Here is a 25,273-nt window from a genome sequence, read left to right as displayed (position 1 = left end):
ATTCTATTTCTATATTTCAATGTTTGCTTCAGTTTGTCATATGAATCCATATGCCACAACGCGTTGGGACCCCGGCTGAAGTAGGATATTTAACCAAATCCTACACAGCCATTGTTTCTAGCAATTCTGTTATTTTTCTCAAAATATAACGAGTTTATTCTCGTATTACTACGAATTTATTCTCGTAACATTTCGACTTTATTTTCGAAACATTTCTACTTTATTCTCGTAACATTTGGACTATATTCTCGTTAGATTTCGACTTTATTCTCGAAATCTTTTTTATTTTTAACGTGGCACTAAAACGCCGTCGTAGTATGCCATGTTGTTTGTTTACAAAAAATTGTTTAATAAAAAAATGTAGTTCCACTTGAAATGAAAATATGCTTGGCCCCTTTAACGGTATTCCTTATATTACCACCTAACAACCGAATACTTTGGTATTTATTATTGTAAAATGTAGTAAATGTAATTAAATACCTATATTGCGTATATTTTAGTAATAACCTAGACCAGACAAGCTAACTATAGTGAATTGATAGTAAATCATGTAGTACACTTTTATATTTACTATATAGTACGTCTTCACTGGCCTGGTAATACAACAATAGGAATTTTACTACAAGTATTTACAATAGATTTGATTTAAAATGTTGACTGTTCCCATGAATGTAGGCTATGCTGTCACACTTACATATAGACTATTGTAGTCATTACAATTACAGCATGCATCCTTGATCTGTCGTGTTTACTGTTTCTGCTTAAATGCACAAATGATATAAAGCAACCACATAATCTTAGTTTGTACTGTAATTGCCTGCTGTCTGTATAATCTGAAATCTCAGATTATAATTGAGCCTCCCAGTTGAGTCTGTTTTCCCAGATTTTTTTTTTTTGTTCCTTGCCATTGTCCCAATGGCTTGCTTACTGGGAGACAGCTGCTTAAAAATATTGTTTAGTTCCTTACATGTAAATTAACACATAATAATTTAAATTGAGCATTGACATGGTATTACCTGGATAGTTTATATGGATGTTTATATAGCCAGAACAAATTAGTTTGATGCCTGCACACAAGCAACACTGTTTGTCTCATCAAGCATTTATTCATAATCAAATAGACATGCTAAAATGTCAAGGCCACACACACACTACATGTTGGGGTTGGGGGTCATTTTAAAGCACTGTTTTACCTAACTGCCACCTGGCTAACTTGCCTGCCTACACTTCGCTTTGCTTTGAGTTTGGTATAGGCAGGATGTTGGTTTGAAGCCCTGGACCCCCTTCTTATTTCTCATTGAACACTGGGGAACCCCTATGTGACAACAGAATTAACAGCTGTCATATATCGTTCCTGCTGCAGCAGCTGGCAAATTATGGATGGGTTTCACTTTCGAGCTGGTTTACCCACTAAGATAATTGGTTTGAGCTGGGCAGGTTGGTGGTTTGAAGCCCTGGTCCCCTTCTTTTTTTCTTATTTAACACAAGGGAACCCTATCTGACACAATCGCTTAATAGGTCAAGATTTTATAATCCCACAACTTCAGCACAGTTGAATTGCCCAATAGGACATTTCCCACTCCTTAAGCAGGGGGAAGTAGTCAAGAATATGATTTTACTGGTTCATCGGGTAGGCATCCTCGGTGTTTGGGCATAAATGATTATAGAATTACATAGAATACTTGCCTTTCCTTGCCATTAGTTGTGTGTCGCAATTTCATTATCATGAGAGAAGGATGCCTTTTGATGAGGTACTGCTGATAATGCCCTTTGGTTCCCATCAATGCAACACATCGTCAGTTGTGCACCTCACATCGAATACCATTACAACACATAACCAAAATCAACACAACCACATGCGCCAACCCGTTGGCTAAGGCTGTTATAGCCCCACTGGCTCCAAGCTCAGTGCCCCCGGTCCCATATGGCATAACATCACAAAATATTACCAAAAATATCAACGCAACCATACGCGCCAACCAGTTGGCTAAGGCTGTAATAGCCCCACTGGCTCCGTTAATGCAAGCTCAGTTCCCCCTGTCCTATATGGCTAACAATGCAACACACAACCACATTTTATCACGTTGATTTTAGCAAGTTAGTCTTGCCGTTTTGGGGGATGGCATTTGCTTCCACTCTCTTGGTCTCTACTGCTGCAGAACTTTAGTACTTTATTGTTGCGCCATGTGTATCTCCCCTGTATCAAGCTTTTTTACAACCCACAAGAATATGTAACATTGCAACATTGTTAGGTGACATAATAAGTTTTCCTTCTTTGAAAGATTTTGGCATTAGCCTGAAACTCTGATAACCACTTCTTGTGGTTTTGAAAATCAGCAGTGCAAATATGAGACAAGTATGACCTTTCTATCTCATGGAACACAGGGGGAACAGTATGTGACAGAAGAATTCTCTGCTGTGACAATAGACTATATATAAGATGAATGGCGTGAGACTGTGTCCTTCCATTGTAGAAAACTGATATAAAACGTCTTACTATTGGCGCTGACATGTTACGCAGAAACTTTCGTTTCGCTCAATTGTAAACGAAGAAATCCTATAGCAGCACCCCTTTTTTACAACATCTCTAAACTAACTAAAACCAAACTTATTAGTTGCTATATTAAAATTTACCTCGCCAGCCCCCACTTTATTGTGTTAGTTAGCTGTATTTGTTTAGTTATTATGGCTTAAATCAAAACAAAGCAACTGCAGTTTGATTGATATTACTTGGCACAATAAAAAACAAGATTTTTTTATATTTAAAAAAACGGAGATATGTTTTTTTGAAAACATGTTTTCTCACGTTCACGTGCCTGCGGTCTCCCAATGCAGCACAGCGGAGCTGTCTTGCTCTCTCACTGTATAATGCTGCTGCGCCCTTCAACAGCTTCTGATCTGTGCGCGTTCATGTGCTTTGGAGGAGTCGTGGCTTCGGACGGCGATTCGCATGGAAGGTGGGATCACAATTTCTGTGCTGGCAGGCTAAAGTTAACACCTAATCTTATGATGCATTCTGCCTTTAACACAACAGGAAGGTTAATCGCTTAATTCAAGGTAAGTAATTAGAATTATGAAAATGCACGATTGCATAAAAAGTTAACCTGACTCTTTAAAGCAGTGCATCATAACCAGTTAGGTAGGTAATAACATAATAAGGCTTGTTGTTTCCTAGTATAAAACATCTATTCACAAAGAAGTATGAGCCTTTATATAAGTGTATTCTGAAGGAATCTGTTAAGGTTTTTTATGTAATAAATAGAGTGCAAATGGAAACCTTGGCAGCACCACAACTCTGGAAATACTAGCCCTTCAGTAAACATGTTTTTGTTGCGAAGAGGTGCATAAAATCACACATAAAATCTCCTTAAACAAATATTTAAAGTACTCAAGCACTTTTTTGCACAATACTCCCGACCATATTTCATTTATTCTGTTTACTGAGGGTGTAATGAAACTTAACTTGACAGGGTTGCACAAAGCCTGGACCTGAACCTCAAAACAACTATGGATGTGGTTACATGTCTTTCATATATTGTCTTAATACATTTAGCTAGATGTCAGACGCAGTATAGATATCTTGTATCAATTGGAAAACCTCCACATATTAATCCTGGGATGTTCAATGAAAGGAAATGTTCAATAAGCAGATACTATATTGGTCTGTTGTTCTGGTGTCCATAAAACAAAACAAAAGAATACCAAATGACACTTTAGTGGTGAATCAGTGGCTTGACCAGTTCATGTGTTTTTTTATGTGCCCCAGAAATGAACCAGATTTCTAAAATATCAAATATCCAACGGCACAAACTTATTAAGAAAATGAACACTTGGACATACATCAATGTGATAAAAACATCTTTGGAGAAATATAATTATTATGTAGTCGTTATTATATATATTGGTTGTGGGTAATTTTCGGGCAGGATCTGACCTTACTGCCACGTTTCTTCCCCCCTTTAAACTTATGCATGGATGCATATACTGCCAAAAACATTTAGTTTTATGCATGCCCATAAGCAACACTGTTTGTTTCATGAAGCATTAATTCATATTTACATAGACATGCTAAAATTTCAAGACGACATACACATGATACACACAACAGGATAATATTTCAAGGGGGTGGGGGCTAATTTGGGGCCAGGATCTGTATTACCCCCTTTAAACTTATGCACGGATTCACAGATAGTCCAAAACAGCTAGTCTGCATGCACATATGTAACACTGTATGTCACATGAAGCAATTATTCTTTACCAATCTTTACCCAAAAGCCCCAGTGGTGTAGTGGTTTGTGTTTTGGTGTTATGAGGAGCTGTTGTTTGGTTTGACATAGGGGAACATCATCTGACGTCAACATTTTTTGCTATCATTATACATTCTGACGTTTGATTGAAAAACTTAATAATATAATCAACTTTGAGAACCTACTTTTTGTGGTTTTACAAGTCAGCAATTTTAATGTGAGACACTTATGAGCTCTGTGTCTCATGGAACATAGAAGGAGCGGTCTCAGAGAGCAAAATTCTCAGTCATAGACATGCTAAAATGTCAAGGCCACACACACTACATGCTACAAAAGACAGGATAATATTGAAGAGGGGTTGGGGCTTATTTTGGGGCAGGATCTGTTTTACCTTACTGCCTGGTTTTAATACCCTTTAAAAGAACACAACTAGGTTAGTAGCATAGTTAAATTACAGGAACCAAAACTTTATTAAGGAACCAGAACAACACAAAAAAATGGTTGCAGTATATGGTTTTCAAATGAAATTCCACTGCAATCGATGAAAATGAAAACACATTTATTTCTCATGCAGGACTGAGTGTGTTGCATCACAGAAGTGTCAGCTTGCTCAATATGTGCTTGTGATCTGAGATAAAGAAGATAAGAAGCGTATGTTACAGTTGCTTTATGAAATTTAACTCGCCAGTCGCCACTTAATCTTGTTTTGGGGTCCGCAGTTGCAACCTCAGAGTAACATTTGAATAGGCTATGAGAAACATATTTAATAGTTTCAGTCATGCTTAGGTCAACAATGCACAAAAGCATAATGGATGAGAACACTTATGTTCTACTGACACAGACAGACAAACAAAGGTGAGAGGCTGGGTTCTCATTACATTTAGCTTGTGAAAGGCTTAACCCAGGGTGTCCTTTCTCTTTGACACACTGACCTACTTTTTCTTAGCTGTGTATGCGTTTATTCGCCACTGACCTCAGGTCACATCTTAAAACGCAAAATTTGGGGAAAATATAATGTAATCTACAATACAAAGTTCACATTGCTAACCAAATAAAGAGTTTTTATTTAAAAAAAAAATGTAATCACGTTTTTTATTATGTTATTGTGTTTTTCTCTCACTGAATAATGCTGCTGCGCCCTTCAACAGCTTCTGATCTGTGCGCGTTCATGTGCTTTGGAGGAGTCATGGCTTCGGACTGCTATTCGCATGGAGGGTGGGATCACAATTTCTGTGCTGGCATGCTAAAGTTAACACCTAACCTTATGATGCATTCTGCCTTTAACACAACAGGACGGTTAATCGCTTAATTCATGGAAAGTAATTAGAATTATGAAAATGCACGATTGCATAAAAAGTTAACCTGACTCTTTAAAGCAGTGCATCATAACCAGTTAGGTAGGTAATAAGATAATAAGGCTTGTTGTTTCCTGGTATCAAAACATCTATTCACAAAGAAGTATGAGCCTTTATATAAGTGGATGCTGAAGGAATCTGTTAAGGTTTTTTATGTAATAAATAGAGAGCAAATGGAAACCTTGGCAGCACCACAACTCAGGAAATACTAGCCCTTCAGTAAACATGTTTTTGTTGGGAAGTGGTGCATAAAATCACACATAAAATCTCCTTAAACAAATATTTAAAGTACTTAAGCACTTTTTTGCACAATACTCCCGACCATATTTCATTTATTCTGTTTACTGAGGCTGTTATTGGTCTGTTGTTCTGGTGTCCATAAAACAAAACAAAAGAATACCAAATGACACTTTAGTGGTGAATCAGTGGCTTGACCAGTTCATGTGTTTTGTGTGAACCAGAAATGAACCAGATTTCTAAAATATCAAATATCCAACGGCACTAACTTTGTCCGTCTTGTCTGGTCTGTTCTAAGTCGCACTTTGTGTCAGCGCTGACAGTGTTTTTCTTGAATTCAAAGTCGCTGTCCTCTTTAAAAATCACACACCCATCGATGACCCTTCCTTAAAGGTGCTGGTGGCCAACAACAGTGACACCCTCAAGCTTCTGAAGATGAGCAGCTGTCATATGAGTCATGAAAAAATAAACAGGTTAGGATGTAGAGAGAATATAAACTTACATCCTCTACAGTCAACATCCAATTTATGGCTATCAAAATATCATTTTATCCCTACAAAAGTATCTCTAAATTTTATATATTTGAATGTGCTCCTGTCTGTTGACAAGCGCCAGTTCAACCCTTCCGTGCCTTGTTTTGTCAATATCATAAACGCACATACACAGAACACACAGTTTTGCTACTGTAATCAGTTTAGCCCTTATTTATGAAATCATCATTTGGTTTCCGGCCCATCCAGGCATCCTCTGTGTTGCTGACCAATGCCAGGGCCTGCGGGAATTGGCTCTTAACAACCACCTGCTGAGCGCTGAGCATCTTCTGGCCCTGTCCTCTGAGAAGCACGTTCATCTGGAGCACCTGCGAATCGACATGGTGAGTGAGAACCCAGGCGAAAAACCCAGTTCCACACCATCAAGAAGAACCGCTGAGACGCCATCATCCGCCACTTGCAATCAGGTCAACGTTGTCATATACTTTTTCCTTTACGCGGCAGAGTTTGAGCCCTACCTTTGCGAGGAGATGCTCGTCACCACCGGGCGGTCAGCAAAACATGTCGGCCGCATCAGGCATAACTTACTGCATTCCTGGAACTGGTGGTATACCAACGGGCTGGATCCGCTGGACGAAGAGCTGACCCATATCGCAGAATGATGCGAGAGCCTCACTGTCATTGGTCTGGGCGAGTGTGGGATCACTTGCAGTGGATTCATGGAGTTTGTAAAGATGTGTGGCGGTCGTCTGAGCCAGCTGTCCATCATGGAGGAAGTGCTTATTCTTGACAACACATTGAACATTGAGCAAACCCACAGCGAGGTCTCCAAACATCTGGGCCACATTTGGTTCCCAGATATGGTGCCCACATGGTAGTTCTGCCAACTTGCCCTGTCGCTACCTTATGAAAAAACAGACAGCGTAGACACATTTACAGAGATGCACTTGTCATTAAAATTTTTAGATAGCAACTCTAGTCTATTCATTATTCAGACAAGCTGCTTCCATTTGGCAGGCATGGTAACCATTAAACAGAATTGGGTAATTAAAATATATCATGGGAAAGAAAACATCTGACTTTACATCTGGAAAATCATTAGGTGTAAAAATGCTTCGAGCCGCTGTAGTAGAAACACGATTTGTGATTGGATCTCACATGAGATGGGATTTTCATGCCAGCTGTTTACAAATCCACACACGAGTGTGCACACGAAGGCATCTCTTTTTATAAAACTCATTCACTCATGATAATTGTCCTCTGAGACATGTTGCTTGTAATTTATGGCCTAACCTATCTAAAAATAATCTCAAATAAATTCAACAAATGTATGTTTTTAGCTTTTAATTACTTTAATGGAATTGAGATAAAAACTAAAGAGCTACAATCATCAGTAATCCCAAACCAATATTCTATGATAAGAGTCAATTTATTAAGTCTTACTTGAGTAAAACAATTGTTGTATAGTTTATTTTTTATTTTTTGTAAATGTATTCATTCATTTTTTGTTATTTGGACATGCCTTTAAACAGTTCAAGCAGTTTTGTTGTCCTTGTAATTCTTTAAAAGCTATTTTATATATTTAGAAGTTTATTTTTGTATTTAATATATGCACACACATATGTAATGTTTTGACATTTATTATATATTTGTATACTTTATATAAAAATTTGCAGATTAATTTATACTCAATGTATAATCTTTTAATTCTGAATCATTCAAAAATACTGTATATCTTTGAGACATGTGAACAATCTGTATTTTGTGTAAATGCATCATGGATAAAACAAACCAATGCTATAATTTGTGATATTCTGTAATTCACAAAACAACTGTCATTAATCTTAAAGGGGCCCTGCAACTGTGTTTCATGCATTTTGACTTCTTTACCATGTTAAACGTGCTGTCTTCTCATGCTTAACATTGTCGACCTGTCAAAAATCTAGTTTGGCGCATTACGTTGTATTTCTGTGCTCGATAAACTCCATCGGCGATCGTACATGTTTCGGAAAGTTTTTTTCGAACATACAAAAAATCTTAGTCCCTTATAGTACAATTCTCCCGGAAAAGCACGCGGCACCCCCATGTGGCAGCATGGAGAGCAGCCAGGAGAAGGATCATACGCAGCATCACTTTCACTTGCGTGCAGGAGAGAGAGAGAGCATATGTTCCCGAAGTTCAGGTGTTTGTCTCTTCATTGGATTTACTAAATACTAAACTAAATACTCTTCCAAAATACGAAGTATGAAATACTATACTAAATATTGAGTGTTTTAGTGGAGTTTCTTTTTTTGCGGTAATTTGTGTTTATTTAAACACTGACTTAAATGCTTTAGGGGAGGTACAGTCCTACATTATTGACTTGATGTATGTCTTTTAATATCTCAAACAAACAAAAAAACATTTGCTTTAAAAGGAACAAATAAAGCTAACATGAATCAATTAAATATATATTTAAATAATTTAAATTAACTACTGAGGGTAATGGTTAATCACATTAACACTAAAACAACAAAAAAAACATTGTCATTAACTTCACAAAATTGTATTATCTTCAATTTGCATATTGTTAACCTACAAACAAATGAAGTCCCGACACAAATTAATATTCTTTAATGTTAAAAAAAGTTTCTTTTAAATAAAGTCAAAGGAGAAATGTGGTCCTATTCACGTGTAACACCTCCAATTAAATATATATTTAACGCTTTAAATAAAGGGTCTGTTCTTAAAACATTCACTTCAACCATCTTATATTATTCTCAACCTTAACGGGTCTCACTTGCAGCTCATCACACCACCACTAGATCGCAGAAGCAATCCGTCAAAAGCACATATGACATCATTACATAAAGACGCCTTCTCCTGTCTACACAAACACTCAACACACGTCTAAAAAACTGAGCTATGACTGCAGTATATGTTACACACATGCTATATCAGGATACAAAGACATCCTCGCTCTCTCTATCTGTCTATGAGGTCATCATTGACCCCACCAAGGGTGGAGAGCGTCACACACACGTCAGTGAGGCAATTAAATGTTAAATAGTCAAATGCAGACGCACGGACGTGCGTTCTGTCTTAGCATGTTACACGCTCACAAACATACAGACAGACGCAAACTTGCTTTTCTTCTAATATGACAACCATTACAGTTATTTAAAAACGACAGGAAGATCCAGCCTCCTTATGATCACAGTGGTGCTTGTATTTCTGTCACCACGCACAAACCCTGAATATGAACGAAGGTATTATGTAACATCTGCAAACCTCAATTATTACATGATCGCTGCTCAACGCGCGAATGCATACAAATGTGGTCCACATGACAAGAGGAAGTCGATCTGGCAGGAGGAAAAAAGGCTCAGCTGCATCCAGAGAGCGCGGCAGATGAGATTCAGGTGCTGAGGAGAAATTATTCAGGTGTATCGATCGAGTGTGGAGTGTAAACGGAAATCATTCTAAGCCTCGGAAACACAGAAGGCAACGTGCGATGTTTATGCTAATAGTTCGCTTGTGCAGAGAGCGCATTGAAAATTGAAATGCACAGCTTCGAGGCACTCCGATTATTCATCGGCTGGGTTATAAGCAACCTGACATCGAAATGCTCCTGTGCTGCATCAATGTGTGCAAAACATACATATCACTTTTATACAGGTTTCTACATTGAAATATTCAAGCTTTGTCATTCTTTTCGTGTCTAGTTTACGCGCTGGGTCACGGAGCCGAGTACTTGTGCGTTTCTGGGACCCGTGTCAAGAGGACGCGCACGTGTCTCCGAGGCCACGCCCCTCTGTGCTCCTGTGCTCCCGGTAGGAGGGAGGGAGGCGCTCGAGCTGCCGCGCACGGAGGTGAGAGGAGGGGGCCAGCGTTCCCTTCAGGACATGAAAGGTGTACCTGGAAAAGACCAAACATGAGAAGCCGAGCCTTTTGTCATATGAACAAAAGGGTTTCATATTCGATTGGCAATGCGGAAGGAGCTGTGTGAGCAAAGAAGTAGATGATATTGTAATAGAGGTTGTCTGAATAGAAATACCTTGGCAGCAAAGCAACAACAGTTGTTAAAATGCAGACAAGGTAGAACATTGGATCGGCCATTTGTTTGTGCATGATCCAATAGGGGTCAGACGGAGGGTTGCAGCTGATGCAGATGGCGCTGTAGGCCAGAGTCACGATGAAGTACATGACCACACTGCCTATCATGGTCAACCAGTGTACAACTGTCTGTAAGTCAAACAAACAAACAGACCTACCATTAGGAACACTGGAGAACACAGCTATTCTAACAACAACAGTAAATAACTATTAAAGGGGTCAAATAGGGAAAAAGAAGATTTTACAATAAAAGTGATGTGATGTACTAGCCTAAGACTATAAAATATACTGTCCTTTACTACAGAATTTAGAGGACGGTTTGAAATCTTTAAGGTTGTAGCATCATTAAGGTGAATACATTACCATATAACTGCTTCCCATGCAAATCCTAATAGTTCGTCCAAAATGAACATCTTTTCATCATCTACTAATCCTTATGTCATTTCAAACCTGTATGACTTTCTTTTTCCTCAATTTCAAACCTGTAAGACTTTCTCCAGAAAACAAAAGAAGATATTTTGAAGAATGTTGGGAAACAAAACGGTGGCTTCTCTGTGATTTTGTGTCAATACAATAGAAGTCAATTGGTTCCACCGTTGTTGGGTTACCAACATTTTCCAAATATCTTCTTTTGTGTTCCGCAGAAGTAGGAGTCCTAAAATACAGGTTTCAACCACATGAAGGTGAATAAATGATGACAGGATTTTGATTATTGGATGAACTCTCCCTTTAAGTCCCGCTTTTTATTCACACTGACTAATACATTGTCAATGTTGTGTGCGGTATAGAGACAAAAGTAGCTCTACTATAAAGTCAATGTTATGAATTATGAATTTCAGAAGAAAAATGTAGTATTCTTGGTTTCTGGCAGTACAGAGGAAACTCACCCAGCTCTTAATCTCAATGGCCAGATGCAGGATGATGGTAAAGAGAGAAATTGTATTCATAGGAGTTCCGAATGAGAATATGCCGATGTCGGAACCGCTGTACGTCTTGAGAAAGCACAAGCAGGGATCAGATAATACTATCCTCTCCAATATATTAAATAAACGTGACAAATGACACAAAAGCAACCGAGAGGCATATTTAACAGTCTTCTTACCCAGTACGGAATAAAGAAGCAAACCAGACTCTGATAAAAAGCATCAAGTATGGCAATCCAGAAAGTTGAACGTCTGTAGCCCTGTAAACAAACAGTTGAATATTAAAGGAAATGACCGTTGAGAGATTTTGCTGTCAGAAAGAAACTTATCATAATATTATTTACAATGAGCAGATTGTCACAATCCTGCTTCTCTCAGTCTTGCTTTTCTAGTCTAGTGTCAGGATCGTGACAGACCCACGTGTTTTGTGTGGAAGCATTTGGCCACTGTTTGTTTTTGGTGTGCCATGTGCTCTCCTGTCTTGTGTCTTGACCCTGGCCGCTCGGTTCCCCATTATTATCTTGTTTTTGATTCATGCCCTTCTTGTTGCCCTCATTATTTGCTCCCTATTTATTGCCCTAGTGTTTGCTCTCCTGTGCTGGTTAATTTTGCTGTTTATGCATTGTGCTACTTTCCAACTCTGGTCAAGTTTAGTTTTGTTGAGCCTAGTTAATTCAAGTTTAAGTCAAGTTTATTGTCAAATGTATTGTCTAGTCAAATAATTTTTTTGTCTGTTTCACTAGTTCTGTGGTGTTTTACCCCCTCGTGGGTTTTGTTTTTCCCTTGTTTATTGTAACAAAGTCCCTTTGTAACCGCTGTCTATATTTGGGTTCTGTCTCCACACCGTGCCACTGACACAGATATCCCTTTTGACAATGTACCATTCTCCTAGCACAGTTTAACAGGGGTATTTATAGTAAAGTCTATATGGATGGCTTCTCAGTAAAATAAGATAAACGTAACCATGGTTTCGATAAAGCAAACTGTGGCGTTTGTTATAAGAAATTCTTTACACATTTCGAAACAATAACTAACCACAGGTGTCATGAAAATGAAATAGAGGTGAAACGGATAATAATCTATAATACTAAAATTACTACAGATCAACTATGTTAAAATAGTCAATTTCACAATAGTCGATTTTCATAAGGGATGGCTCACCTCTGTGTGCTGTCCTATCCTATACAACTCAGGATGACTGAGTAAAGTGGAGTCTGACACCTCTTTGTCCATAATACCAAACATAATGGGAGGGGCAGATGTGAAGAAGAGGTTGAAGAAAATCATGAGCCAGTAGTCAATCATGGCTGTGGCGGAGAAGCCACAGAAGAACTGATACCAGAACAGAAGGTTCACATATGCCTGAGTGGGACCAAACAGAACGTCAATTGGACATTTCCTGTTAAAGCCAAACTAAATAATGAAACAGAATGAATGTCATTTAAATTCTCCCAAAAGGAAAAAAGAAAGGACATGCTGTAATGTAGTTGTAGAGTAATTTAGCATTAAAATACAGTTTATCCTTCATTTCTTGACATGGCGGTCAGAAAGTTGATTGATTTTTCATGAAAACAGAGCTAACAGTGGATTTGACCATTTTCTAGAGAAAAGTCTACTGGTATTTGCACGTTGCACATGAACTAAGATGTTGTGGGTGGTTACCAGGGCATTTATATAGTATGTAGTTGCTAAGATGCTCTTGTTGCCCTTAGCATTTTGGCGCTTGCTAAAAAAGAATATTTCCCCAAGTATAAATAACTTTTCTTGCTAAATTTATTGTCTACCAGGTGCAGGTCTGATCTCATAGAAAAGTAATATAGGACAATAGGAAGTAATAGGACTTATCTTCAAGCTGCAACATTTCTGTTATTGTTTTTAATACTTTGGGTAGGGGTATGTTTTAATTCATAACCTTGTGGTTATGATGAAGTGTGTTTTATGGTTGCCAAGGTGATACATACCACATTCTTGTAGAAGAAATAGATGACCATATTGGCCAGTCTTGTGTAGCACCAGTGTCCGTGAACCAACAGCAGTCTCTGCAAGTGTTTAAAGCGAGTGATGGCGAAATCACAAGCCATAACTGCCTATAAAACATAACCATAAGAGTTAACACAGCTGATAAAGTCAACAACATGAAAGTTTTATATTTAGGGATATTTTCAGTGCTTTGAACTCTAAAACTCTGCCACTCAGTTGGTCCAATATTGCATTATCACATTTGTAAATTGCAGAGGACAAAACTAGACCTACATGGTATCTTTTGAAAGCTTAGAACTTCCGTTTTCTTACCAGTGCCAATTTTGCATTTATGTTGCACAAATAACATAATAAGGTCTTAATATGTCTTTTCAAACCCCCTCTTACAAAACATAGATGAGTCATAGGCTATCAACTGAAAGCTCTCACTCTCAAGAACATCACTGTATATTTCACCGATCTAACAGTTTAGAGCAATATACCATCTAATAATTGTCAAATTATTGTCAAATTATCAAACGTTTTCTTTATAATTGAGTCCAATGTATGTGGTTGGGCCACTCTTTTAAATTCATGCAAAAATGCTCCAGAGATGAAGGCGTTAAAGGGATAGTTCAACCAAAAATGAAAATTCTGTCATGAATTACTCACTCTCTAGTTGTTCCAACCCTATATAAATGTCTTTGTTTGGTTAAACTCAGAGAGAGATATTTGGACGAATGCTTGAAACCATTCTATTCTTCGACCCCATTGACTACAATAGTAGGAAAAATGTAAATGGGAGTCAAAAGTGCCCCAGAACTGTCTGTCCTACATAAAATACCTACTTTTGTGTTTAACGGAACAACAAAATTTATAAAGAACATTTTCCGACTATGGTAGTCAATGGGGTTCACTAACATTTTGGTTATAAGCGTTATTCCAAATATCTTTCTCTGTGTTCATCAGAACAAAGAAATTTATACAGATGTAGAACTACTCAAAGGTGAGTAAATGATGACAGAATATTTATTTTTGGGTGAAATATCCCTTTAAATCTGCTAAGAAAATACTTCCCATTGGGATTCTGTAAAATTTAGACCAAAACACAAACCTGCATCCCTTCCTGTCCAGAAACTCCAATGCCGACATCTGCAGCCTGAATCATGTTCACATCATTGGCTCCATCACCTGTTAGAACACAAATCATTATAAATATCATTACACACCAGAAATTCCCTGCGGAGAAATATTGTGACTGAAACACAAATGCCTTGATAAACCCTCTCCACCTCAAAACAGAGCTATCATTACCTATGGCGAGGGTCATGACCCTCAATTTGTGTCGTATCAGTTTAACCACGTCGCTCTTCTGAAGCGGAGTCACTCTGCAGCAAAGCACCGCCCGGCAGTGTTTGCAAAGCTCCACAAAATGGTCCAACAGTTCGTCTGACATTGCCATGCTCAGGGTCGGCCCATCTATCACCAGCCCGATGCTGGGCTCCACCGATGACCCAGTAAATGTGGAGTTATGACCCCTGAACTGCGGATTCGTTCTGGCTCTCTGTCTCGCCTCTCCCAGCGTGTCTTCTAACCTCATTTTACACACAGACTGCAAAAATAAACAAGATATGGTTACACTGTTTGGCTTATGAACATTAATTAGTTTAGGTGAATGGGCTAATGAATATTCATGAGCTCACACATCTCCACACCACAGACATCACAACTCTCGCTTCAATATGTTTTATTGCTGCCACTTTAAATGTCTTCACGTGTCTGGTTTGTCAGTATATCTGGGTTATGTCTAAATTACATTTTTCAGTTTTTGCCCATTTCACTATGTTACATAAAAGGCTTATGTTACGGTTTCCAAACACATTTCTATTTAGAGAACAAAAAAGATATGAAAGATGATGATAAATAATCCTGGGTCTTATGAAAGACCACAACAACAACAGATGCATAATTTAAGAAGAGCAATTTCATGAAATGGGTGTAAAACAATATACAGAAGACTTCTGGAAGGGATTTAATGTTGAAATGAAACTAGAACGGTTTCCTGCCCTCCTCAGAAGTGTGAAAATGGGATTACAGTGGAGCAATATGAGCCATTCAGAATGGTGAAAGCGCTTGTTTTCTCAGCTCTCTAAAACATACACTCGAGCATCTATAGAATGAAAAACAGCATATCTGACAAATCGTTGCAAATGCATTTCGGTTTGAATATGAGATGTAGAACTTTAGTCTTGGGGGTATGATAATGTGTTAACACTGAATCACAAATGAGATCTCGACTGCTGTTCCCGTAGCTCAACTGGTAGAGCATTGCATTAGCAGTGCAAAGGTCATGGCTTCGATTCAACAAACACACATAGTGACAAAAATATCCCCTGAATGAACAGTAGATCGCTAAAAGTGCCTACCAAATGCATTAATGTTAATAGATCGTTTGTTTCTCCAAGACGACAATGAGAATGGAAGAGAAAATGGAAAAATGGTGACCTCTGCTCAAGACCTCTGCTGTCTGACTGTCTGTCTGTCTGTATGTCTAAAATAAAAATGTTTGTTCAGTCTCTCCTTTGCTTACTCCAGCTTTAATCCTCCTAGTAGCATGGCCTTGTAAACTAACGGTACTGTTAGCGTGTTGACAAATGTTTAAATGCTCTCCTATTTGCAAGTCGCTTTGGTTAAAAGAATCTGCCAAATGGATAAATGTGAATCTAAGAAAGCAATTTAATGTTTTTTGGTCAAATTTATCCAAAACCAATCTGAACTACTTCCATGAAGCATAACAAAGAACCCCAATAAATCTCTAAGAACAAAGCTACTGACCAATACACATTTCTTCAGAAAATGACTCTCCACGCAATCAACAGATTTGTAATAATGTATTATTCAAGTAGCGCTGATGAACAGAAAATAGTTTGTCACCTTCTTCATTGTGGTGATGGTGACAACCAGGTCTTCATTGTCTAGCAGCTTGCAGGAGTAAGCGATGTTGATGGCTGTCTCGGGTTTGTCTCCTGTCAGAATCCACACCTTCATGCCAGCCCGTCTCAGAGCCTGGATGGATTCTGGAACGTTCTCTTGGAGGCGGTCCTCAATCCCTGTAGCCCCTGAGGGAACATTTAATAAAGCGATTTCAATTTTGGATGGTCAAGCGACATTTAAAGCATCACAAAACGGAACATTTTCCATAATTTTGCAGACACTTTTATCCAAAGCAGCTAAAATGAATAGTGAATTCAATTTAAACTGTACATATACAGCTGCGGGAAAAATTAAGAGACTATTTCAAAATCAGTTTTTAAAATTGTTTTAAATTTTGTATTAAAATCTGCTATTTGTAGGTAAGTGTGAGGTAAAATTGTGATTTTTGTTTAATTCTGTAAACGACTAACAATATGTCTCCCAAATTTCACTTACAATTGTTGTTTCTATTTAACAATGGTTTATTTTGCAAAATGAAAATGAAAATTGGTAAAAAAAAAATGAATTATAATAATAAAAATGCTCCTTTTTTTTTCTTCCATACATATGCATTCATATGGTGCTATATGGCACTTAAAGTGGTTCTTGGGTCGTAATCATAGGGGAACCACGTTTAATGCTATATAGCACCATATCTTGGTGCTTCAGTGGCTCTTCAGAGGTTTTTCATCAGTTCTTTGGGGTGACCGAGGTGCTATATAGAACCGTTTCCTTATAAAGAACCTGTTAAGCCCCGTTATGGTTCTTCGTCAGTTCTATATAGCACCTCAGTCATCCCAAAGAACCGGGGAAAAACCTCTGAAGAAAAACCTGTTAAGAAATGCTGAAGCACCAAGATATGGTGCTATATATAGCACTAAAAGTGGTTCCCCTATGAGTACGAGCCAAGAACCACTTTGAGTGCTCATAGCACCATTTTTCACAAGTTAATATTTATTTTACGATTTTGTTTATTTTTATATGTATGTTGCTTGTGGTCGACCCATGACATTTGCTTTGCACAATGATCTACACTTATTTTTTTCTAAACCTTTTTTGCTACCTTTAAATTATGTCAATAAATGTAAAAAGTCAATTCAACTTAATATTCATATTTTTTTGTTTTTGGTGGTGCATTGCTTATTAAAACTTTTAAAAACAAGTTAAAATTGCTGAAAACAATAACAGTATACTAATCAGGCTTCAGAAAGTAAATATACAAAAATATTATTGTGATTTCATTAAAACCAGGACAAAATATGAAGTACGCAATACATCAAGTATGACGCAAACAATGCTCTTTAAGATTAATTTCAATCTTCTTGTCCTGAAATGTGGCAAAATGCAATTCATAATGCAATGTGATGACCACTATAGTGTATGAACTGACATAAAACACATTTGGTAGCTCTCTTGAACGGTGACCTTTAATGGGACATTTGTGTTGGCGTTTGCATACTTATGCAGCATATGATTTTAGTATTATATTATACTTTTTTATTATATATTTGTATGTTTACGTAATAAATAACTTATTGTAATTGTATGTTTAGTGCGTGAGTGCGTGAGTGCGTGAGTGCGTGAGTGAATGAGTGAGTGTGTGTGCCCTGCGATGGGTTGGCACTCCATCCAGGGTGTATCCTGCCTTGATGCCCGATGACTCCTGAGATAGGCACAGGCTCCCCGTGACCCGAGGTAGTTCGGATAAAGCGGTAGAAAATGGAATGGAATGGAATTGTATGTTTAGGGAATACAGGTTTTACCCAGTAGGCTGAAGTTGTTTTCTATGCAGTTTGCGCTGTCCATAAGACGCTCCTCTTTCTCATCAATGGCTGAAAGTGCCTCCTGTCTGATAGCAGACCAGGCCCTGTATTCTTCTTCACTGATAACCTTGAGGAGAGAGATCTTGTCATAAGCGAGACAGTTTTGAAATGGACTCAGTGAGACAAAGTAATACATTAAAAGCAGAGCACTCACTGCTCTGAAACCGGTACCTTTTTGGCAAAACACAGCGTTCGTAATCCATCCACGGCATACATGTCAAGGTCTTTCTGGGTTTTTACTCCAATTTGTTTATCCTGCTGTGACATGTCTGTGGAAGACAGTTTGGCTTTTGAGTTTTCTGTTATGTAGTATATTTTCCTGCCCATGTTATAATACATTACATAAAATAATAAACCAATTATTTTCCATTTTAATTGAAAAATTAACACAGGGAGTATTTTTTATTTTATTTAGTTTGAGCTGTTTACATCATACTTTATCTAGTAATTTCTAACATTAAAACTCATGGCTGATTCCCATGCATGAATTTACATCATTTTCCTTTAAAAAAGAATAGCACAAACATTATTAAGTATTTGCATTCAATTCTATGAATATTTGTGGTATATGGTCTTACTCAAAAACATTACATTCTATACTTTTTGGTAAAATAAAAAAATCAGTCTTTCATAATGATTCTTACCTGAAAAAACATCCCTGAGTCTCTCCATGATGGCTGAATCAGCTCCTTTAGTGTACATGATGATTTCATTGGTGTCTGGTTGGCGAACTATTATAGACATCCTCCTCCGAGTATAGTCAAAGGGCAACACATCCAGCACCTCAAACTTCATAAGCACATCGTTGGGTAAATTGACAGTCACGTGATGAGGAGTCCGTTCCACCATGGTGAATCCATAAGCCTTCGCTGCATGTATCAGTGCATTCTCATCTGGACTGTGTGCTTCATAACACACCTCTTCTGAATTCCCTGGACTGTGTTTTTCTTTATTTGATGTGACCTTTCTCGAGATGAAGTATGGATGATCTTCTGTGGTGTCTGAGACTCTGGGGATGTGCAGTATGTCGGGGTCATCATCGTCTATGACAAATGGATCTGAAAGTTTTTCATCTCTACGTTTGGAGAACTTGATGAACACCTTCCGCATAGACCTCTTTCTGAACCACTCCCGCATGGAAGAAAACGAACTTGATGAGTATGAGGAGTTTCGTCTTCCTGTGACCTGAAATATTATTTGCATTATCTGCTTGACAGGAGCTACAGTATCTTCAGAAAGGAATGTTAGCACACTGCTTACTGCATACTACAAAACATAAACAAAATACCATGTTTTTACAGTATATACTCCATACCATGTTGTTTAGAGAAACTGCTTAAAAAAATGAAATGGTAGCATGCTATATTGTTGTTTCATGACCTCTTAATTTCACGTAATTACAATTAATTTCCAGGTAATTTCAGAGACCTAGTTGTAGGGTTTATCACTTTGTCCCCCCCAAATAAAGACGTATGATCTTAAACGAATTTTAATCAAACTAAAAACTTATTTAACTATACAATTTTGGAACAGAAATAATTTTGGTTTGTGGTCTTATTTTCCAACATTCGTTTGAATAGAATGTTTCATAAATTTCTATATTTCATAAATTGCCACAAATACCCCCCTTGATTAATCGTGGGGCAATATAGGGCATCAAGGCCCCCAGTTTAAGAACCACTGTTTTAAAGAACGTTGGTAACCAAACAACATTGGCCCCCATTGGCCTCCATTTCATTGACACAAAAGCACTGAGACATGTCTCAAAATATCTTTTGTGTTCCACAGAAAAAAGTGGTATACAGGTTTTGAAAGACATAAGGGTGAATAAATGATGACAGTTTTCTTTTCAGGTGATGCGTATCTAAGTTGTCAGATGGTTTTAGATAGGGTATGCGTACAAAAGGCCACCAACCTATCAAAACCCAATGACCCCTTCACAAATAACAAAACCCAAAACATGTCACTCTCATACCTAAACTAGGTTTTACAACCACTGCAATAAACACAATTTCCTCTCAAAAATCCTGTATATTAGTAATCCTAAACATAGTCAAACAAATGACATACTCATCAATTACAGTAGTGTACATCTTACCTTAAAAATGCTAGCCTATGAACAAAATCTATTCACCTTTAACCCACATAATAAAAAGCAACCCTTGAGATCTATTTAAAAGTAGCCTAATTCCACGGGTAAAGCATGGACCTGGCAACCTTGGTTTTAGGTAAGTGTGCCATGTTCCGGAATAAATCGGTTTTATTATACAGTTTCACATTCGAGTTACAAATATTGAAATCGAGCCCATGTTCTTGCATATTGCTCTGAAATTCTAATAATCCACTTCTTCAGCAAACATTGTGACCGGCCTCTCAAGTTCTGAAAGACCCAGGGTGATACAATCATGCTCCATTGGTAATCAACTTAATTAATGTTGACCCAATGTCTTTGAATGTCTCTGCGCTACAGGTCTGAGGCCAAATATAATTTCCACCCCGGACAAAGTGCTTTGCTCGGGGTCCTCAGAGGCAATTTGGGAAATTAGCGGTGACCAGCAGTGAAGGATTCTCGGCAACGCTAAACTTCTTTAAGACCGGACTCATTACAGATGTGTGGGGCGGACATGGGGGAGACGTTCATCTAACTGATGGAAAATCTAATTGCCTGGACCAAGTGAGCCATTGCTGCTTGTCCAAGAATTAAAATAGAGTAATTATAAAATGTACAACTGGGCTGCTAACCACCAGCAAATGAAGAATTAGTCATGCAGGGGCAGTAATAAAATATCCTGGGGCAATGAGTGCGCAGCCACAGGTACTCAGCAGGCAAGAGAAATAATTTACATGGCGGGCTATTATTGTTATTATTTTGACATGAGAGCAGTTTTTGCACTGTGAGTCATATCCCTCGACCCTTTTGGGTCCAGCAAGGTCACTGCAGTCATGTGCACTTACCCTTTGTCTCTGGGATGTTGCTGTAGAAACCACCACTGTGTTGCAGATGGCCAGGGACAGGAAGAAGTCCAGGTATGGCCCGGTCTGATGGTACACTTCCAGCTTCAACTTCCAGTCTGGAACCACCACTGTTTCCTATTTTAGGAAACACGAACGGTCAGGTGTATAGTAAACGATGACATCATCCACAACAAGACCATGCGGTATGTTTCCATCGGTGGAAAATGATAAGATCGTACGATGGCAAAAGGTGCAGTGTCATACGACGACGTCGCGGGGGGCGAGAAAATCTGTACAGTATCAGTAGTCCATGTTTAATGCACCCCAGCAGGCCCATATGTCAACAGATCGGAACAGAGCGATCAGAGCCAACATTGCTGTGCTCTGAACTGACACCAAACTGCTCGGCCATCTGCAGGGCAGACCGGGAGCGTGCAGGAGAATGGAAATAAGACGGGGGACTAGACATCGATTTTCCCATTTTAGAGAACATAAATTTCATATTTTACTTGCACAATTTATTTGTGTCTAAACAACAAAATGCTTGTGTTCAAAAAGTTTTGTTTGATAATGAAATTTTGTTAAATCGTTTTCGTATTTTACTTGAATTGAAAAATTTGTGGTATTTCAATTCGATCAGTTATATTTAATACATTCATTTTAGTCATTCTCCATTATTGTGGGAAACAGCTATTTTTAAATAACTGGTCATTTTAGATTATTCTTTAAATACCATCAAAACAGTCATCTTATTTATGTACAACATCGCAATATTGTTAAAATGTCACATGAATTTAAGGAGAGCTTAGAAGAGGTATCACTTTCTGAAAGACTCATCTTAAATAAAAAATCTGCCTGAAACATATGAAAACATCTTGTGATCTATATCTCACCAAAGGACTGCTGAAGGCCATGTCACCTTGAGCACCTGCTGCGGCTTTGGATCTGCGCAGATTGGCAGCTGTGACTTGAGGGTTGGTGTGATTTTTGTCTTGTGTGTCCTGTAATTCATCCAGAGGGAAGAGTGGAGGAAGCTTTGTTTGCTGGTAGATGGTGACCTCCTCCTCTTCATTTGCCCCGTTGAGAACCGCCAAGCGTGCAGCTGTAGAATACAAAAAATAATTGAATTCCTGATTATTTTTTTACTATTGTTAGCTACAACAAATTAAAGCTGAAAAAACTATACAATAATACAAATATAAAAAAAGAGTTTTGGGGGTGGTTGCCTGTCCATTGCTATGTAAGTTCTGAGTGTTTTAGAGCATCGCTGTGTAGTTGCTAGGTTATACTGGGTTGTTGCTAGGACACTTCTGGGTGATTCCTATGTGGTTGCTTACAGGCCAAACCAAACCCACTCAAGAGTATTTTTCACTATTCACTGTTATATTCTATAGTATTTTTGTCTGATTTATCAAGAGGTATCTATGGATGTATATGTTTCATGACTGGGAAAAGTTACTACACACCGCCTCACAAACTGCGCTATTTAAGGTTTCATTCCAGCCCAAAGCACAAATAAGTGTACTTAATTCACAGAAACACAGAGATCAACACAAAAACTGAGATGAGCACTGAAACACAATGATGAACACACTGAAAAACAGCCACTTAAAGAAACACAGAGACAGAGATATTAGCAGAGATTAACACATAGACAAATACATGTCAGAGATTAACACAGAAACACCGATTAACACAGAGACGGAGATAAACACAAACAGAGAACACATATGTACATGGAAATGAGCACAGAAATAAATACAGAGAAACAAAGATGAACACAGAGACATAGGGATAAACACAGAGACAAACACGGTCTGAGGTAAACACATACAAAGAAAAACACAGAAACAGAGATCAACACCGAGATGAACACAGTGCCAAAGAAATCAACACAAAAACAGAGTCAAAAACTTAAATGAACACAGATACACAAAGATAAAATAACCTGATCTCACAGGAATTTGTAACTATTTTACAAAGTGACTATTTCGTATGAAATCGTACGTTTAAGCCCCACCACTTACTCCACTCTTAACCCTAACGTCACTGGCGCAAAAGCAAATCGGACTAAAATATACAAATAAAATCTTACAAATTCCTACAAATTAGCCAAAATAGTTACGTTTGTGAGAAAACGTGGAGATTGACAGAGAAATAAACACAGAGAAAGATAGATGAACAAAGACACAGCTATAAGGACAGGGACAAACACAGTCTGAGGTAAACACAACCAGAGAACACAGAGACACAGATATGAACAGAGAAACTCTCAACACACCATTCTCAGCATGAGAGTACTCTGTCCCCATGATGGTGCATCGTCGGAACACCATCTTGTTTTGTGTGAGGGTCCCTGTTTTATCCGAGAAGATGTATTGGATCTGTCCCAGGTCCTCTGTGATGTTCAGAGAGCGACACTGGACACGGGTGTCCAGCTCCTCATCATAGAGTTCAACATCTTGAGAAATGAAGTAGATCTGCCCCATCTTCACCAGCTCAATCGACATATACAATGATACAGGAATCATGATCTAAAAGGAATAGTAAAGCGATAAAAACTACCGTACAAAATAAATGCAATACGGAAATTCAGATTGGACACCGGTACCTGCAGTAAGATAATCATTGTTAAGAACATGTAAAATCCTGCCAGCACTGAAGGGGTGTAATTGCCATTACTGTCAGGGACGATGTACGGGGGTTCGCTGTCAAACGTTTCCAACCAGATAGTGTGACCTGACATGGAGAGAGAGTCATATTTTATTCTTTCCACAGTCAAATATACATGAATGACCTTGCCGTTGGCAGACTGTTTTTTAATACAGATATTCCAATAAACCGTCCATGAGCTTAAACCAGAGATATAGAAAGACATTAATCATTGCCTTCATAAGATACTGGTGTATGAGTGAGCTATTCTGGGCATCTGTAGCGTGTCCTTCTCTCTCTTGAGTCGTACGGAGCAAAAAGGGAACAAGAGAATTGTGTGAGATCGTAACGGCGTTTCTTCTTTATCTCTGTAGAGTGCTGTTAGATCTGCTCGTGTACTAAAGGAGCTCAGAGTAATGAAAAACTTCATTTGTTTCGCGCGTGGAGTGAAAGTGTCATTCTGGTGCTTGTACTGTACGCTGACGAACAGTAATATACTTTCTACTCAGTGTGTAGTGTGTGAATTCCAATGGGAGATGTCCCCTTCACTTTACCTAGAGCTGCTATCAAACACATGAAAAATAGAAGAACGACGCAGAAGAGAACATCCGCGTTCATCTTCCTCTCGATCTTGCTGCGTTTGCACCGGGGACCGCTGTTGTTTAACATGGATTTGGTCTCATGTCCTGCAATGAATAAATGATCATTTAAAAGCAAAACATTTGTAAAATAAAAATAACCATTTATAAGCTATGTCGTGTTTATAATTCATCAAGGAAAAGAATAGTGGGGTCATTCCTTTTACGCTGTACCTTTTGTAACTGAAAAATGAATATGCTTGAGTTGTAATTTAAATGAATATGCTTGAAGCATGTAATTGGATATGGTTGTGTTGGAAAGGTTTTTTATACAAGAGAACATCAGAAAACGCTCTGAGTGGCCTTAGGCTCTTGATTTTTGTTCATTCCAATTTTTTATTAAATTGTACCAATTTACACTGTTTGCCCAGTGAAAAGCAGCTTTTTGTTTCACTCACATTTATGAAAAAAGATAATAGATTTGTGTCATTGTCTGGAAAATATTTGCATGGTACCGACAGCTCCAAGAGACCACTCCACATAAAATGTAATGTTTCTATACTACTTCAGTTTCTGAACTTGAATTTCAACAAAAGCCAAGTTTAGGAGTGACAACATAATCCAAGAGCCATGTTAAAAATGGATAACATAGAAGCTGTGATTAAAAAAAACAGGGTTATTCCATATACATCAATTCTTTTTAATTCTTCTCAATAACATGTAGAAATATTAGTATTTTGTTGCTTTAAAATTAATATTTACTTATTTTCTTTGCAGTAATCAAAATCTGAAAACATAGCAGCTTTTTGTTATATTGACCAGTTTGTCCAGTTTTCACCTTCATATTTATTTTATTTTTGAGCAAATATTTTTGACAAGTTAGTTTCCCTACAGTATTGTATGTCCATTTTTTTTACACTTACATTAGACTTTAACATGCTCAATAAAAAAAATCATGAATTAAAATTGTTCTATTAAAAATAAA

General features: G+C 37.9%; 2 protein-coding genes across 2 annotated transcripts in view; one reads left to right on the top strand and one right to left on the bottom strand.

Moving 5' to 3' along the window:
* The first annotated feature begins 1,736 nt into the window (after window positions 1-1,736).
* Window positions 1,737-7,208, top strand: fbxl3l (F-box and leucine-rich repeat protein 3, like). The gene is given in 6 exon segments (XM_056770424.1): window positions 1,737-1,751; window positions 6,138-6,201; window positions 6,204-6,299; window positions 6,577-6,734; window positions 6,737-6,787; window positions 6,789-7,208. Coding segments are annotated over 6 exon segments (804 nt in total).
* Window positions 7,209-8,115: 907 nt separating this feature from the next.
* The window catches only part of atp10b (ATPase phospholipid transporting 10B), a 28,418-nt gene continuing 11,260 nt past the window's right edge, over window positions 8,116-25,273 (bottom strand). Inside the window, exons 5-21 of the mRNA XM_056769742.1 lie at window positions 24,265-24,396; window positions 23,670-23,797; window positions 23,340-23,592; window positions 21,952-22,160; window positions 21,059-21,193; window positions 18,748-19,288; window positions 18,275-18,372; window positions 18,044-18,170; window positions 16,242-16,426; window positions 14,622-14,919; window positions 14,422-14,498; window positions 13,310-13,435; window positions 12,510-12,710; window positions 11,528-11,608; window positions 11,313-11,417; window positions 10,367-10,554; window positions 8,116-10,227 (exon numbers count right to left, since the gene is read on the bottom strand). Coding sequence (XP_056625720.1) covers window positions 10,086-10,227; window positions 10,367-10,554; window positions 11,313-11,417; window positions 11,528-11,608; window positions 12,510-12,710; window positions 13,310-13,435; window positions 14,422-14,498; window positions 14,622-14,919; window positions 16,242-16,426; window positions 18,044-18,170; window positions 18,275-18,372; window positions 18,748-19,288; window positions 21,059-21,193; window positions 21,952-22,160; window positions 23,340-23,592; window positions 23,670-23,797; window positions 24,265-24,396 — 3,026 coding nt within the window. The 3' untranslated portion in view covers window positions 8,116-10,085. The remainder of the gene's footprint in view (window positions 10,228-10,366; window positions 10,555-11,312; window positions 11,418-11,527; window positions 11,609-12,509; window positions 12,711-13,309; window positions 13,436-14,421; window positions 14,499-14,621; window positions 14,920-16,241; window positions 16,427-18,043; window positions 18,171-18,274; window positions 18,373-18,747; window positions 19,289-21,058; window positions 21,194-21,951; window positions 22,161-23,339; window positions 23,593-23,669; window positions 23,798-24,264; window positions 24,397-25,273) is intronic.

Source organism: Triplophysa dalaica, chromosome 16, assembly GCF_015846415.1.
Source record: "Triplophysa dalaica isolate WHDGS20190420 chromosome 16, ASM1584641v1, whole genome shotgun sequence".
Lineage (NCBI taxonomy): Eukaryota > Metazoa > Chordata > Actinopteri > Cypriniformes > Nemacheilidae > Triplophysa > Triplophysa dalaica.
The sequence above is the reverse complement of the archived record's forward strand: the minus strand, read 5'-3'. Positions and strand labels throughout refer to the sequence as shown.